Source organism: Molothrus aeneus, chromosome 5, assembly GCF_037042795.1.
Source record: "Molothrus aeneus isolate 106 chromosome 5, BPBGC_Maene_1.0, whole genome shotgun sequence".
In the NCBI taxonomy this organism is placed as follows: Eukaryota; Metazoa; Chordata; class Aves; order Passeriformes; family Icteridae; genus Molothrus; species Molothrus aeneus.
The window spans coordinates 34149638-34162856 of record NC_089650.1 but is presented as its reverse complement, the minus strand read 5'-3'; the positions used below and the strand labels follow the sequence as shown (position 1 = coordinate 34162856).

Here is a 13219-nt window from a genome sequence, read left to right as displayed (position 1 = left end):
TTCACATTTACTTCTAATGATAGCATTGCCCAAATAATGCCATCATATATGTATCCCATTTATGCTTTTTCTTAGGCTTTTTAAAAATTTTTTGTGTGGCCTCTTATACAATCTTCTCTAGCAGCTGCCTTTAACCTGTGATTCTGATTTTCTTTCAACCTTTTCTTTCAAATGAAGCCAGGATGAGTTCTGTTCGGCTATTTTCAAACAAAAATTTCTCTTGTGGGAAATTTCTCTTGCCTATTTTCATCTGAGATGACAGTGTTTTTTATCTGTTTGTAGCTAAACAGATCGAGTTCTGGGAAAAATGAGGAGAAGAAAGGGAATAAGGGAAATGGGAAAGGTGAATCTGCATCTGAAGGTGGAAAGACAGCTGTGGTGTTTTCCTTGAAAAATGAAGTTGGTGGATTGGTGAAAGCTCTCAGACTCTTCCAGGTAACACTCACAAATCATTTATGCTGGCTAGACTGAGGACAGCTACTGAGGTCAGGCTCTTTGTTGATATCAATCTAATGGACCGTGGCAGGAGGAATAGAGCGCAGCTACACTCGCTCTGCAGAACTGAATAAAAGTAACTTAAAATTTTATGGATCATTGAACAAAGCATTTTGGGCTTGTGAAGGATTTTCTGAAATAAAATTTGACAGTGATGCTGATTTTCACGTGGTTCACTTTAGGTTTCTGACGTGATTCTCAACACTGTAAATTAGATTTGAAATTGTCTGTGCAGGCCATGATAAAAGGAGACACTTTCAGAGAGCAGTTTGGAATCTAATACAATCAGGTGATGCTGGTGGCAGCCTTGCTTGGTCTTGAAATTAGAGAGACCTTTAAGTGTTTGCAGGGTCAGGTTTTTATGTGTCTAACTGGGATGCAAATTGTGAGGTATTGGTTCCCACATACATCTCCATGCAATCAGTGCTTGTCAGTCAGACTCCTGGTCAGAATGCTTGGAGGTGTGTCTGAGCATGATAAAAGTCTTAAGTTGTTCAGTCTGTGCAGTGAAGAGAAAGTTAGGAGGTGGCTTGGAGCCTGCCTCTCAGACCAAACCATCATAGGCATGTAAGTGTGGGACCACTGGGTGTTACCAGCCCTCACTCATGGAGGCTGGCTCTGGGGACAGATTCCCAAGGCTGGTGTAGGCTAGACACATAGATTCTCCAGCCAAGAAAAAGAGGTGAGTCTGACCCACAGGAGGGAGCCTGCCAGGAAGCAGGGTGTTTGACAAAAAGAGGGGAAACCTAAGTGAGTGAACAGAAGTTGCAGTAGGAGTTGTCTTTTCAATGCAGCTGTTCTCTAAGGGTCAAGTGTCCCGGTGCAGCTCTGGCTAAAATGCTGGTATGGGTTCATAGCTGAAATTCTGGATTTAAACATCTGCTTAAACCCCTTCCTGGGAATAAGCATAGAATGCACTCTGGAAGATGTGGCAGGGATCTCCACCCTCATCCATGTAGTCACTTAACGATTTCAGTATTGCAGGAGGGAGTGCAGGGTTTTGTTCTCAACTTAACTTAGGGAAAACAAAATTGGATTTGTTATGTGATTGGATTGCTCCACTGCATACACATTTATGGAACATGCTAGTGAAAGAACTATGTCCGTATATCCAGAAGTGTAAAAACAGACACTGCTGGTTAGCTCTGCCAGAGGACACCTCCACCTGCAATGGACATTTATGTAAAATACAGCAGGCATTTGGAAATACAGACATGAATTTCTTCCCATTTGGATAGTCAACAAATGTTTTATTGGCTTCACTGAGTAAGTGCAAGAATAGTTGTGAAAAGTAACAGATAGTTTCTGTCTAGCAAGGAAAAGGAAAAATCAGAGTCTGTAGGAGGTCAGTCACGTTAAGAACAGCCATCTGATCCAACCTCCTGTTTTGAAGCAAGGCTGTCACTCTAGATCAGGTCAGCCGTGGCACATTATGGTTATCTGTCTCTGCATGATACCCTTGGCAGACCAGTAGTTGTGGTGGGAGAGAGACCCCATAGGAAAATTTTCATGCTAGAAGTATTTACACTGTGATGTTTGTTGCATGATTTGTGTTTGATGGGGACATTGAAATAGCAAATAAATTGAGTTAGATTTTAATTGTATTGCTATTAACACTTCATGTTATTGATAATTGCATAGTAGATAGGTGAGGATTGATATGTGTCTATTCTCATAAAAATATTTTCTTCCTCATGGAGTAAGGTACATCAAGTAGTATGTTTAATAACATCTATTTAAAGATGCACACTCAATTGTATTTAAATTAACATTATTATGATGCAAATTTCCAATTAAAATTGCATTAGAATTTAATATTTATAGCAAAGATAAATAAAAATTTGCATTAAATTTAAAAAAGTGTAATATGTCCTCTGTAAGAGATTGTTTTTGTGGACAAAATGAAGTTGTTATTTGGTTTTCTTCATTAAAAATAATAATTTTATTTTTACTTTCCAAGTAAGTTTTTTTTTTGTCATTTATATTTATTATGTGTCACTAACTAATCCTGTAAATAGAAAAAGGGAGTACTTTCAATAAAAAGGCCTTTTAATAACTGGAAAAACTTTGCTGAGGAATGTGCCACCAGTATTGCTCTTTGTATATCTGTAGTTCATCTGCTGTTTCATCTTTCCACAGGAAAAACACGTGAGTATGGTTCATATTGAATCACGAAAATCAAAGAGAAGGAATTCAGAGGTGGAAATTTTTGTGGACTGTGACTGCAGTAAGAAAGAATTTAATGAACTGATCCAGTTGCTCAAGTTTCAAACTAATATCGTATCTCTCAATCCACCGGAAAACATCTGGACTGATGAAGAAGGCAAGGCTGTTTGTGTATCACTTGGTTTAGACACTGACAGATGTTTTGTACAGGTATCTCCATGATCTTACTCTCCAGTGCATTCAATGTGCGTTCTGTCTCCTACAGATCTCGATTGTGTCCCTTGGTTCCCCAGGAAGATCTCTGAGTTAGACAAATGCTCTCAGAGAGTTTTGATGTATGGATCCGAGCTGGATGCGGATCACCCCGTAAGTGTAACACAAAATTGCCTGTAGATGATTTGTCGGGTTATTTGCCAGTCCAGTAAAAAGCCTATTGACTGCTGATTGTTTTCAGAAGATGAGGACTGGTTTCTCTTTGGTAGTTTCAGTGAATTCATTTTCCTTTTCTGTAGAAAGATACACAAAATTCAGGTGCTCCACTAAACTTATTCATTGTTTAGCAAATATATCCCCTTTTGTACTGCTTATATTTCAAAAAAAAAAAAAAAAAAGATGTAATTGGTTGATAGAAAGATTTCAAACTTAAGAATTTAGATCAATATGAACTTCAGTTCTGCCAGAGGTAGTTCTTGGGTAAGAATTGCTATTGTCAATAGAGAAGAAAGAATTATGAAGGAATTATTTGGCACTCAGGCAGTAATTACAAGATAAACCACAGAAACATGTTCCTGTTTTTGGTGAATGCAGCAAAGGGAAGGTGTCTCATTGTTTCTCAAAATCTCCTGACTTTGGTGGCAGGAGACAAGCCTGCATGCACAAATGGTATCTGTAGTAGTGTCAAATGCTCAATGAAAAAGACAGAAAAAAGGGGTTTGTTATTGTTTTATTTTTTTTTTGCTAATGGCTATAAATGTTTAACCTCTGAGTCTTTAGATGGCAGATGATTGCAAGCATTTGTGTTAAAATACTTTCTAAAAATCCAAGTTTCTACCTCTGAATGACTTGACTGAAAGATACTGGTGATAGATAGTTATATTAATTCCTAAAATAGGCTGGATTAAACTGGTACTGTCAGAAATTTCCAGCTAAAAGGAAGTAGGCAGTGAAATAAGAAATCTGACCATGACTGTCTTGTAATAGAATCAGATTAAACCCTAGCTGTAGATGTTAGGTTCCTTAGTTTTTTGTTGCACACATTTTGTGCTGTGGTGGGAGCTCAGGCACAGATCCTCACCCCTGTGCACACAAGCCAAATGGAAACCATCACAAGATCCATGGCAGCCCCACTGCCATGGTGTCACCTGTCCACATACCAACCACAATCATCATCATTATCATCATCACCTTCACCTTGCTGGTTCTCAGCCTCCTCTATCACGTGGTAGCCCTTCCCATACTGAGGGCCCATAGTCAGGGAGCACATTCCTGAATCCTGGTTTCTGCCATGTACTTTTTGATGACAAACTAGGATTTAATTCACATTTTCTCCAAAAGGAAAAGACTGTTGATTATCTTCAACCATTTACCATAATTTGGTTCAAACAGAGGTTGTAGAGACAGCTCATTCCAGCTTTGAGTTTATGGCTCTGACAGGCCATTAGATGCTGTTTTATGTTCTGAGCTGGTACCTTTATTAAATACTTGAGCGCTCTGCTGAAAATTTGCCTTCAGTTTTACAGAAAACAAAAAAAGACATTTGCATTATATGAATATATATTTTACACTTGGGAGGACTCTTACAAACACAATTTACACACCATTTGTTAGCCTTTGCAGCATGCAAGATGTTAGAAATGGGGTAAGACCCTTAAATCTGTGACTGGCCTTTGAAAGGCCGCTCCAGTTTCCTGCCCTGTTCCACATACAGCAGCAGCATGTATGTGCCAGGGGACCAAAGGGAATTATCCCATTGCAGAACCTGTAAGGATAGCACCACTTCAACAGCTTAGCCTTAACCCACTCCATAATGGTTAATGATTTCAGTCTCAGTTTCATTACACTTGACAGGTTTTTAAGTCCCCTGTGCTGTCTTCCATCACTTTCCAGATCTCTTGAATGGTCTTCAGCTGAGTAACTCAACATTTGCCTCAATAGGTATTAAGGAGACAAGGAGGCTCGCCCAGATTACAGCAACTTTTTGCAAGTCAAAGAAGTTTTCTGTGCAGGAGTGGAGGTTTGAAGGCTTTCTGTAGTCCTGTGAAATCCTCCCATACTCTGTCCCAGCAGCACAGCTTTGGTTATGGGACAGTAAAATGTCTCCTGAGTTTTATGGAAGCTCATACAAGTATTTCAAATCAAGCAATGTTATCTTTTAATTTGTTTCGTTGTTTTGCATGTCTATGTAAGCACTAAGGAAGAAAGACATTTTAATTTTCAGCATTTTAATTTTCAGGGGGAATCTTAAATGCACTTTCTGGGCTACTAACTGCGTAACATAGATAACTCTAATCCTTTTTTATCTTCAAGGGGTTGGCAGTTCTACTTTGAAAATAGTTTACTCTTCTTGTAGTCCAAACCTGAAGTATCTTTATATTTTATAGATAGAGCTGTAACTGGTCAGCATGTATGTGTTATACAGCTCTTTTTGCTCTTAATGTGGAAAAGGTGTGAACCTACTGTAGTCCATGAGGTAGAGCCCTCCCTTTGTAACTCAAACTGGTGCTGGGGGCTGATGGTTCTGTTCCCAATGTGTTGGTTAAGATGGCAACTGCTGAAAAAAGAATCTTCAAAATGAGTTGCATATGATCTTTAGATGCTTGATTCTAGTGAAGAAAGATTATAAAGAGCATGTAATTATTGTGCTATGCACCTGTGCATAGATCTCAGTTCAGATCATAGAAAGCATGAGTGAGATAAAATGACAGGAAAAGAGTTTTGCTTTTCAACATCTTGAATGAATGACTGTACTTATGAACAAAGCTCTCTTGAAAGAACTCCTGTGGAACTCTGGTAAAGAAAAGAAAGAAAAGAAAAATCCTTATTTTCTCTTGCAGTCCAGTAGACAGTGCAAATCAAAATACAATGCAATTAAGTACTAAAGAAACATTTCAATGATTTATTTTATAATTCTTACAGCTAATTTTATGTTCTTATTGTAAATTACTCTCTTCTTCCTTGCTTAAGGGATTTAAAGACAATGTCTATCGACAGAGAAGAAAGTACTTTGTGGATGTTGCCATGAGCTATAAATAGTAAGTACTGGCATAATTCTTCCCTGTGCTGCTGACTAGTTAGAATTCATGCTCTACTTAATTCTGTAGGATGAAGTTTAACAGTAGACAAAGTCATCCTTTAAACTTTGACTAGTTTAGTGTAGGCTATAAATTATGAACCTGATACTTGGAATCCCCTTACATTTTTGATACAGCTACAGGCAGGTGAAGCATTTGAAAAGCAAGCACTCTCTCTTGTAGCATTTTATTCACAGCTGCTTAAACTTTGGAAAATATTTTACAGATATTTGCATGCCTTACTGACAAGCTGATGCACTGCTAAATCACACATATCTAGCATCCCTACATAGTTGGAAGAGCTCACTAAACCCCAAAATTATTATTTTCTTTTGACGCACGTACTATACTGGGCTGAGGCCAATTGCATGAGGTTCAACAAACCAGGTGCCAGGTCCTGCGCTTTCAACAACCTGCAGTGCTGCAGGCTGGGAGAAAATTGGCTGAAAGCTGCTCATTGGAAAAGGATCTGGAGGTGCTGGTCAGCAGCATCTGACCATGAGCCAGCAGTGTAGCCAGGGGGCCAAGAAGGCCAATGGCATCCTGGCCTTTATCAGAAATGGTGTGTTCAGCAGGGCCAGGGCAGTGATTCTCCCCGTGTACTCAGCACTGGTGCAGCCACACCTTGAGTCCTGTGTCCAGTTTTGGGCCCCTCACTGTAAAAAGGACATTGAGGGGCTGGAGTGTGTCCAGAGAATGGCAATAGAGATGGTGAAGGGGCTGGAATTCAGGTCTGATGAGGAGTGGTTGAGGGAGCTGTGGTTGTTTAGCCTGGAGAAAAGGAGGCTCAAGGAACACCTTATTACTTTCTATAACTGCCTGTAAGAAGGTTGTGTGAGGTGGGGGTTGGCCTCTTCTCGCAGATAACAAGTGACAGGATGAGAGGAAATGGCATCAAGCTGTACAGGGGTTTAGACTGGTTATTAGGAAACTTTTTTATTGAAAGGGTGGTTGGGCATTGGAGTAGGCTGCCCAGGGAAGTGGTGGGATTACCAACCCTGGAAGTGTTCAAAACGTGTTTGGATGTGGCATTTTGGGACAAGGTTTAGTGGTGAACATAGTAGTATTGGGTTAACAGTTGGACTTGGCAATCTTAGAGGTCTTTTCCAACCTTAGAATTTTGTCATTCTATGATTCTACTGGATGCTGCAAAATGCCATTCATCGGTTTTGCCCATATAGCTCTAAATTTCTTTGAATTTAGTCAGTGCATTTCTGTGTAGTTAGAGAAGCTGGTGGCTTGTCTGCACAAGTACACTGCAAGTGTTTTCTCATTCTGTTTTTTTTCCCCCATTTCAAGTCAGTATTTCCAATTTGCTACAGTCTCTGGAAGTTAGGAAACTTGCTGTTCTACCTACAAACACCTACTGTGTTGCAATTTTCTTGTCACAGGAGCACTCAACTAGTTCTAATCCTACTTTAGGTTTTATTTGCAACAGGTTTAAACCCTCATTCTCAAGGGAAAGAACATATTAATTTCATGCTCTTTTCCATTTTCTTTTCTACACTTCTTTAGGTTTTTCATTTTTTCTCCTTTGAGATTTCTACCTACATGGTTTAAGAATATGAAACGTGCAATTTTTTCCCCACTTATAGGAGGCACATCCTGTCAGGAATCAAGTCAAAACTGAATTTCTGAAGGTTTTTCAGTATAAGGCTATTATACAGCCTGCAGGAGGCTGGGGGGACAGAGGGATTAAGTCAGTTTTTGACCATATAATTCTGATTTTATTTTTTCTCTACTGTTGTCCCAAGGCAGTCATTAAGCTATTACCAGTCTTACACACGTGTAGGTGCTAGTGTTCTTTCCCCTTTCTTTCTGCCCACAGTGGTATTTGTTTAGCTGGGTGCTCACGACATCCATCCAGCACACTGAGCTGCTGCCTGCTGGGGCAGGTGTTGATTAGTAGAGAAGCTCTCTAGGCTGCCCAGGTAAGCCCTGAGTCTAGCCAGCTTTCAAATGTAAATTGAGAGAGCTTTTTTGTTAGAATGTTTGTTTAAAGCTGATTGATTTATTATCTTTCTTTTAGTCTAATGCTTGCAGTGAAGTCAGTGCTTCTTGTCATTTACTGCAGTGTGAAATGTCAAGTGGATACCTGTGGATGAGGGCAGGCTGTGTGTGCTCTTAGGCTCTTTCAGTAAGTGGGATAGCTCTCCATTTATCCATGATGGTGGTAGTACTGCTGTGCATTTCACAGCTGCTAACTTGCTGGTAAGATCTTCCTTCCTTCTCCCTCTCAGCTGCCTAAGTGCTGGAAAGGAGATGCAGCTGGTTTACTAAGCAGTAATTGGTCTTTTGCTCCAAAGTGTGGCCTTTTTTTCCACCCTGAAACCAGAAGAGAAACACCTTTTTGCAAAATAACAGAAAGTAATCCTGCATATTTCCAGAAAATAAAACAAATCAAGGAAAGGAAAACATTTTCCTTCTTTAGATTTTGAAGGCTTAAGACAATTTTTGCAGGCACATTACAAAAATGACACAATCCGAACCAGAGGTTATTTGAGGACCAGATCTTGTACTTCAGCAAAACTTGTCAAATATACTCCTTCATTCCACTCATCTTTTCAAGACTTTAAAAGATTGCAAACTTGTCCTATTATTATAAGAACAAAGAAAAGAAGAGGCTTCAAATACTCTTAGACAGGTGCCAGAAAAACTGGGAGACCAGTGCTTAGGGCACTAATCTAACATGTATCGAAATCTCATTCATACTTCAGGTCTCCTGTGCTGGTTATCCTTACCCCTAGGGATGTGCTGTGTCTGCTGGTCTGTACAGTCAGCCTGTCTCTGGGTATCCATGAGACAACCCAGGGACACAATCTCAGTATCCTGTTGCAGCACCGCCCAAACCATGCTGAGGAAAGGCAAATCAGCTCAGGGAAAGCTGTGCTGCTACAGCTGGGCTGTTTCTGCTACCCACACTGGGGAGCTGAGAGTTACTATAGGTGTCTTGACACTACGTCAAAGTCTTGTGACACTCTCTTCTGGTGTCTAATGACTATTTACTTATTTCGACAAAAAGAACAGCTCTTTTACAAGGGCTGCCCTCCTTGGGGATAAACATCTCTCAGTGTCTTCCAGGAAAGTGATTTTCCTAATCACTTACTGAGGCTTGATGTGTTTCTGCTTCTCATTTTGCATTGTAAAAAAACCAACAACCCACTGTTGTTTCCTTAAAAAAGCCCAGAGATCTGGCTGCAAGGAATTAGCTCCATAAAAAGTTGAGTTGAAAATCCCAGATCAGCATTTCCTTTATGAATTGCTACTGTCCTATAGCAGTAGGTACTTTGCTTTGCTTGAACATAAAGGGGTGTCCGTAACTAAGAGAGAGAGAGAAAAGCATTACCAAGTGAACTTGAAGGAGCAGGTGTTTGTTGGAGCTGGCTGTTAAGGGAAAAGACATGTTAATAGAGCACAGCAGTGAAGATCAGCTGTGTGAAACAAATGGACCAAAAAAGCCATAAAAAAACATATTCCTCCCTCCTTCACTTAGCTTCTATCCTAAAGAGAGTGAAAATGCATTAATCTTGCTAATTAGTCCTTTGAGACTGATTAGGGTTTGAAAAAGTGTTGTGAAAATTAAATCTGTAGGAAACATACGATACTTAAGAGGGAATTAATAATATGAGTTGATAGCTCATGACCGTTGCAAAATGGAAAGACCCTATTTTAATAAGGAGAAATAAAAATTCAGATTAGGTTAGTTTGTAGAGTCATCTTAACCACAAGGAAACTGGCTATACAGATTGGCCATTTCCATGATTTATTGAAATGTTTGAGTGCGAGGTGGGTCTTGCATGTTGAAATAAGAAAGTAAGAAACATCAAGTTTGCAGAGTGAGGGAAAAATGCATAGATCCTCCCACAAGTCTGGCTGCCTTGATTCTCTCTATAAAGAAAGCAGTATCATGACCAGCTGGAAATAAGATCAGCTCTCCTAGGCATGAAACCTATTAAGGAATTAATGTTCAGTGAACCTTACTTCAGTACTAATGAATTAATTGGAACAATAACTAAGTTATAAACCTTTTAGTGAGCAGTGAGTAAGCTTCAGATCCTTGATTGTGTTTATGCCTTTCTAGTGACGGGCTAGATAGAAACATGAGCTTTTCCACTGGTAAAACATATCTTCCTGCTTGATGTGCCAGTGCTGACCCATACGGTAGTAACCATGGTAGAGGTCAGGCCTAAGGAGAAGGGATGAGGCTGGGTATTCTGGCAGAAGCAAATGCGTGGAGTAGCAACCTGCTTGTATCTGTCATGTACAGTACAATTCAGAATAGCTATGCTATGTTTGCCATGAGCTGGCAGGCAGCTTAAGGCTGATTAACTGTTAAGGGGGAAGACAGACACTAGACCTGAAGGACTCTCTCCCACTGCAGGATGGGCACAGACCCAGTGCAGCTCCTGTGGATGAGAAATACTTCACTAAACCTGTTGCAATTCTTGTCATGTCTGCAAAAGTGGCTGACAGGGAACTAGTGCATGTATTGGATATTCAGCAGTCCCTACCAAGTACGAGCACCTCATACAAAGTTGCCTTTGACTGACAGATAACTGCCAGGGATCAAAATCCTTTGATATCATGAAAGGCAAGGGGATTAAATGGTAAGTTTTCAATAAAGATGAGGGGACAACCACAATGAATGTAGGGCAGATGATCCTCTCTTGTGCATGTAGGGACTGCATAGCAGCAATCAAATGTGACATGAGGGCTTATTCCTTGTTACCTCATACAGTGGAGACAGGATTATGAATTGCACAGCAGCTGCCAGCAAGAGGCCAGCACTGCGGTTCTCCTGCTGCAATGGAGCTGCCCGTGCCTGATGTGCCTGTTCAGCTGCTGTCTCTGGTGCTGGGGAAGCTGTCTGTGGTACTGGGGAAGCTGCAGCACTGGGCTGGGAGTGCCCACATTGCCAGCCCTGTGGCAGGAGAGTGAGAGATAAGGACTGATGGAGTGGAGCTGGATGCTGTGAATCCCTCTGCCAATCTGTATGTCGTTACAGTGCCAGAGAAGATGTCTGAGGAGAAGGCAGATTGCAGAGATTACACATTCTAGATTGTGAATGTTAATTCCAGAGGAACACCAAAACATTTCAAGGGGCAATTAATGACATGAGGTGATGGCCCATGGCCATGTAATGGGAAATTCCTTACGGCTAAATACAAGGCAGTGCAAGTTGGAAGGATCTCTTAGCAATGTTCACACTGTCAGTCAGTTTTGAATTAACTGTAGCTACTCAAGGCAAATCTTGGATGTCAGATTTGCAGGTATCCTGGAAGGCTCCTGCTTTCCAATGTCTGTGCATCTGTGCAAGCAAGAGGGTGCAGAAGAACAAGGCAGAATCAAAACAAAAGGAGAGATGTATTTAAGAGTTTCCCCTAGGCTGGGCTGCTGGCTCTGAGATGAGCTTCCTCCTAACATAATCCTGCAAGAATTCAGGGTTCCAAACATATCTGCATATGTAAGCAACTGTCTAAGCAATAAATACACATTTTAAAAATTGGCATCTATGTAATTGCCTAATCTTGACCCAGCATTTGATGCTGTGTGAATATTATGTATTTTAAAGAATGCATAGAGAATGCAGTCTGTTGAAGGTCTTACTCAATCTACATGTTAGACTGAATCAGGATCTACAGCCATCCACTTGCAAATGTACCAGTGGCAGTAAGTGCAGAAATATTAGTATGGTATAGGAGCATGGTATATAAGAAATCCATCTTTCTACTAGGATACGTACAAAGATTAAGAAGCAATAAGATTGCTTAGAGAGAAACAATTCTTAAGGAAATGATAGAATACGTACATCATAACATCAAGAAATAATTCTAAGGAAGAAGCACCAAGATGTCAATTAAAAATAGTTCAAATAGTTTTAATAGTGTCATTTGCCTTTATTTAAATAATAATTTTTGTGGAAATATTGCTATTTACAATCTGCCTACAGTCTGCTTGTATTTGGATGTATTTTGTATTTTTTTTTTCCAATAGTGGTCAACCCATTCCAAGAGTGGAGTACACAGCTGAAGAAGTTAAAACTTGGGGGGTGGTATTTAGGGAACTCAGTAAACTCTATCCCACCCATGCTTGTCGTGAATATTTAAAAAACTTTCCTCTGCTGAGCAAGTACTGTGGATACAGAGAAGATAATGTGCCTCAGTTGGAAGATGTTTCTATTTTTCTTAAAGGTAAGATTCATATTTGGTTTATCAATAGATATGATTTCATGAAAACACTTTTTTGTTAGTATGGAGTACAAAGCACATTGAATGAAAAGACTCAGAGCACTGTCAGTGGCCTTCAGTTTAGCCTGAAGTATCATTCTGGTTTTGGTGCTCTCTGTGGCAGAGTTTTTGGAGTCAAGACAGTTTTATGTAGATATTTGCAAGTATGAAATGGGGAGAAATTAATCAGCTGCACATGTAAAAGCGTGATGTTATCTTGTACAGGGCAAAAACCCTTTGGTTTGGTGGAAAGGAAAACCTGAGTTAGTGACAGATGGGGGCTTCTGATAACTGTACTGGGCATCCCCCAAATATCCAGGCAGAAAAAAGGGGGAGTCAAATGCCAAGATAACTGAATTTAAAGAAGAGGGCAGGTTTGGCACACTGTTGTGTAGCCTGATGAATATGAAACTTTCCTGAGCAGAGACCTCATGAAGCTAATCCTTTTATTTGTATGTTGAAAAAGATGTGTTGGGCACAGTAGGTGATGTGGTGCTTCTCTTTCATTTTTTAAGGACCGGTGTATTATATATTTAAGTTCAAAAATAAATTCTTAGTTTTTTAAATTGGAATGTAAATGTCAATTTGTAATGGAAATGCATCCCGTATGGACAATGTGGTAGGCATGGAGATGTTTTTAGCTCTGGAGGAAAAGCCACCAAAGAGTTAATTTAAGAGTTTAATTTCTCCTCAAAGGTCCCTTCAGCTACACATATTTGTTTCTTAAACTTTTTACTCAGGAACTAAAATATTATAAAGGCAGGTGTTTGAAAAAAAAATAAACCAACTTATGTGCTGGTAAGAGAATAATTAGCAAAGCATTTTATCCAAATATATATATATATATATGGACAAGCTAAAGGAAATAAAGAATTTATAACGACAAGCTTGCTTTCCTCAGCCTGCACTTCATCCATAATTCTTGTCTGTGAAAACCTACATTTGCTAATAGCTGACTCATCATTCTTTGAATTTGATTGTGTCCTTCTGGATCTCTCATGTATTGTGTTACAGTCGCTAAGGAATGATACCAAATTGTAC

General features: G+C 39.8%; 1 protein-coding gene across 1 annotated transcript in view; it reads left to right on the top strand.

Moving 5' to 3' along the window:
- TPH2 (tryptophan hydroxylase 2) overlaps window positions 1–13219 on the top strand; it is a 42123-nt gene that overhangs the window by 2680 nt on the left and 26224 nt on the right. Inside the window, exons 2-6 of the mRNA XM_066550027.1 lie at window positions 283–435; window positions 2635–2818; window positions 2927–3027; window positions 5845–5912; window positions 11946–12142. Coding sequence (XP_066406124.1) covers window positions 283–435; window positions 2635–2818; window positions 2927–3027; window positions 5845–5912; window positions 11946–12142 — 703 coding nt within the window. The remainder of the gene's footprint in view (window positions 1–282; window positions 436–2634; window positions 2819–2926; window positions 3028–5844; window positions 5913–11945; window positions 12143–13219) is intronic.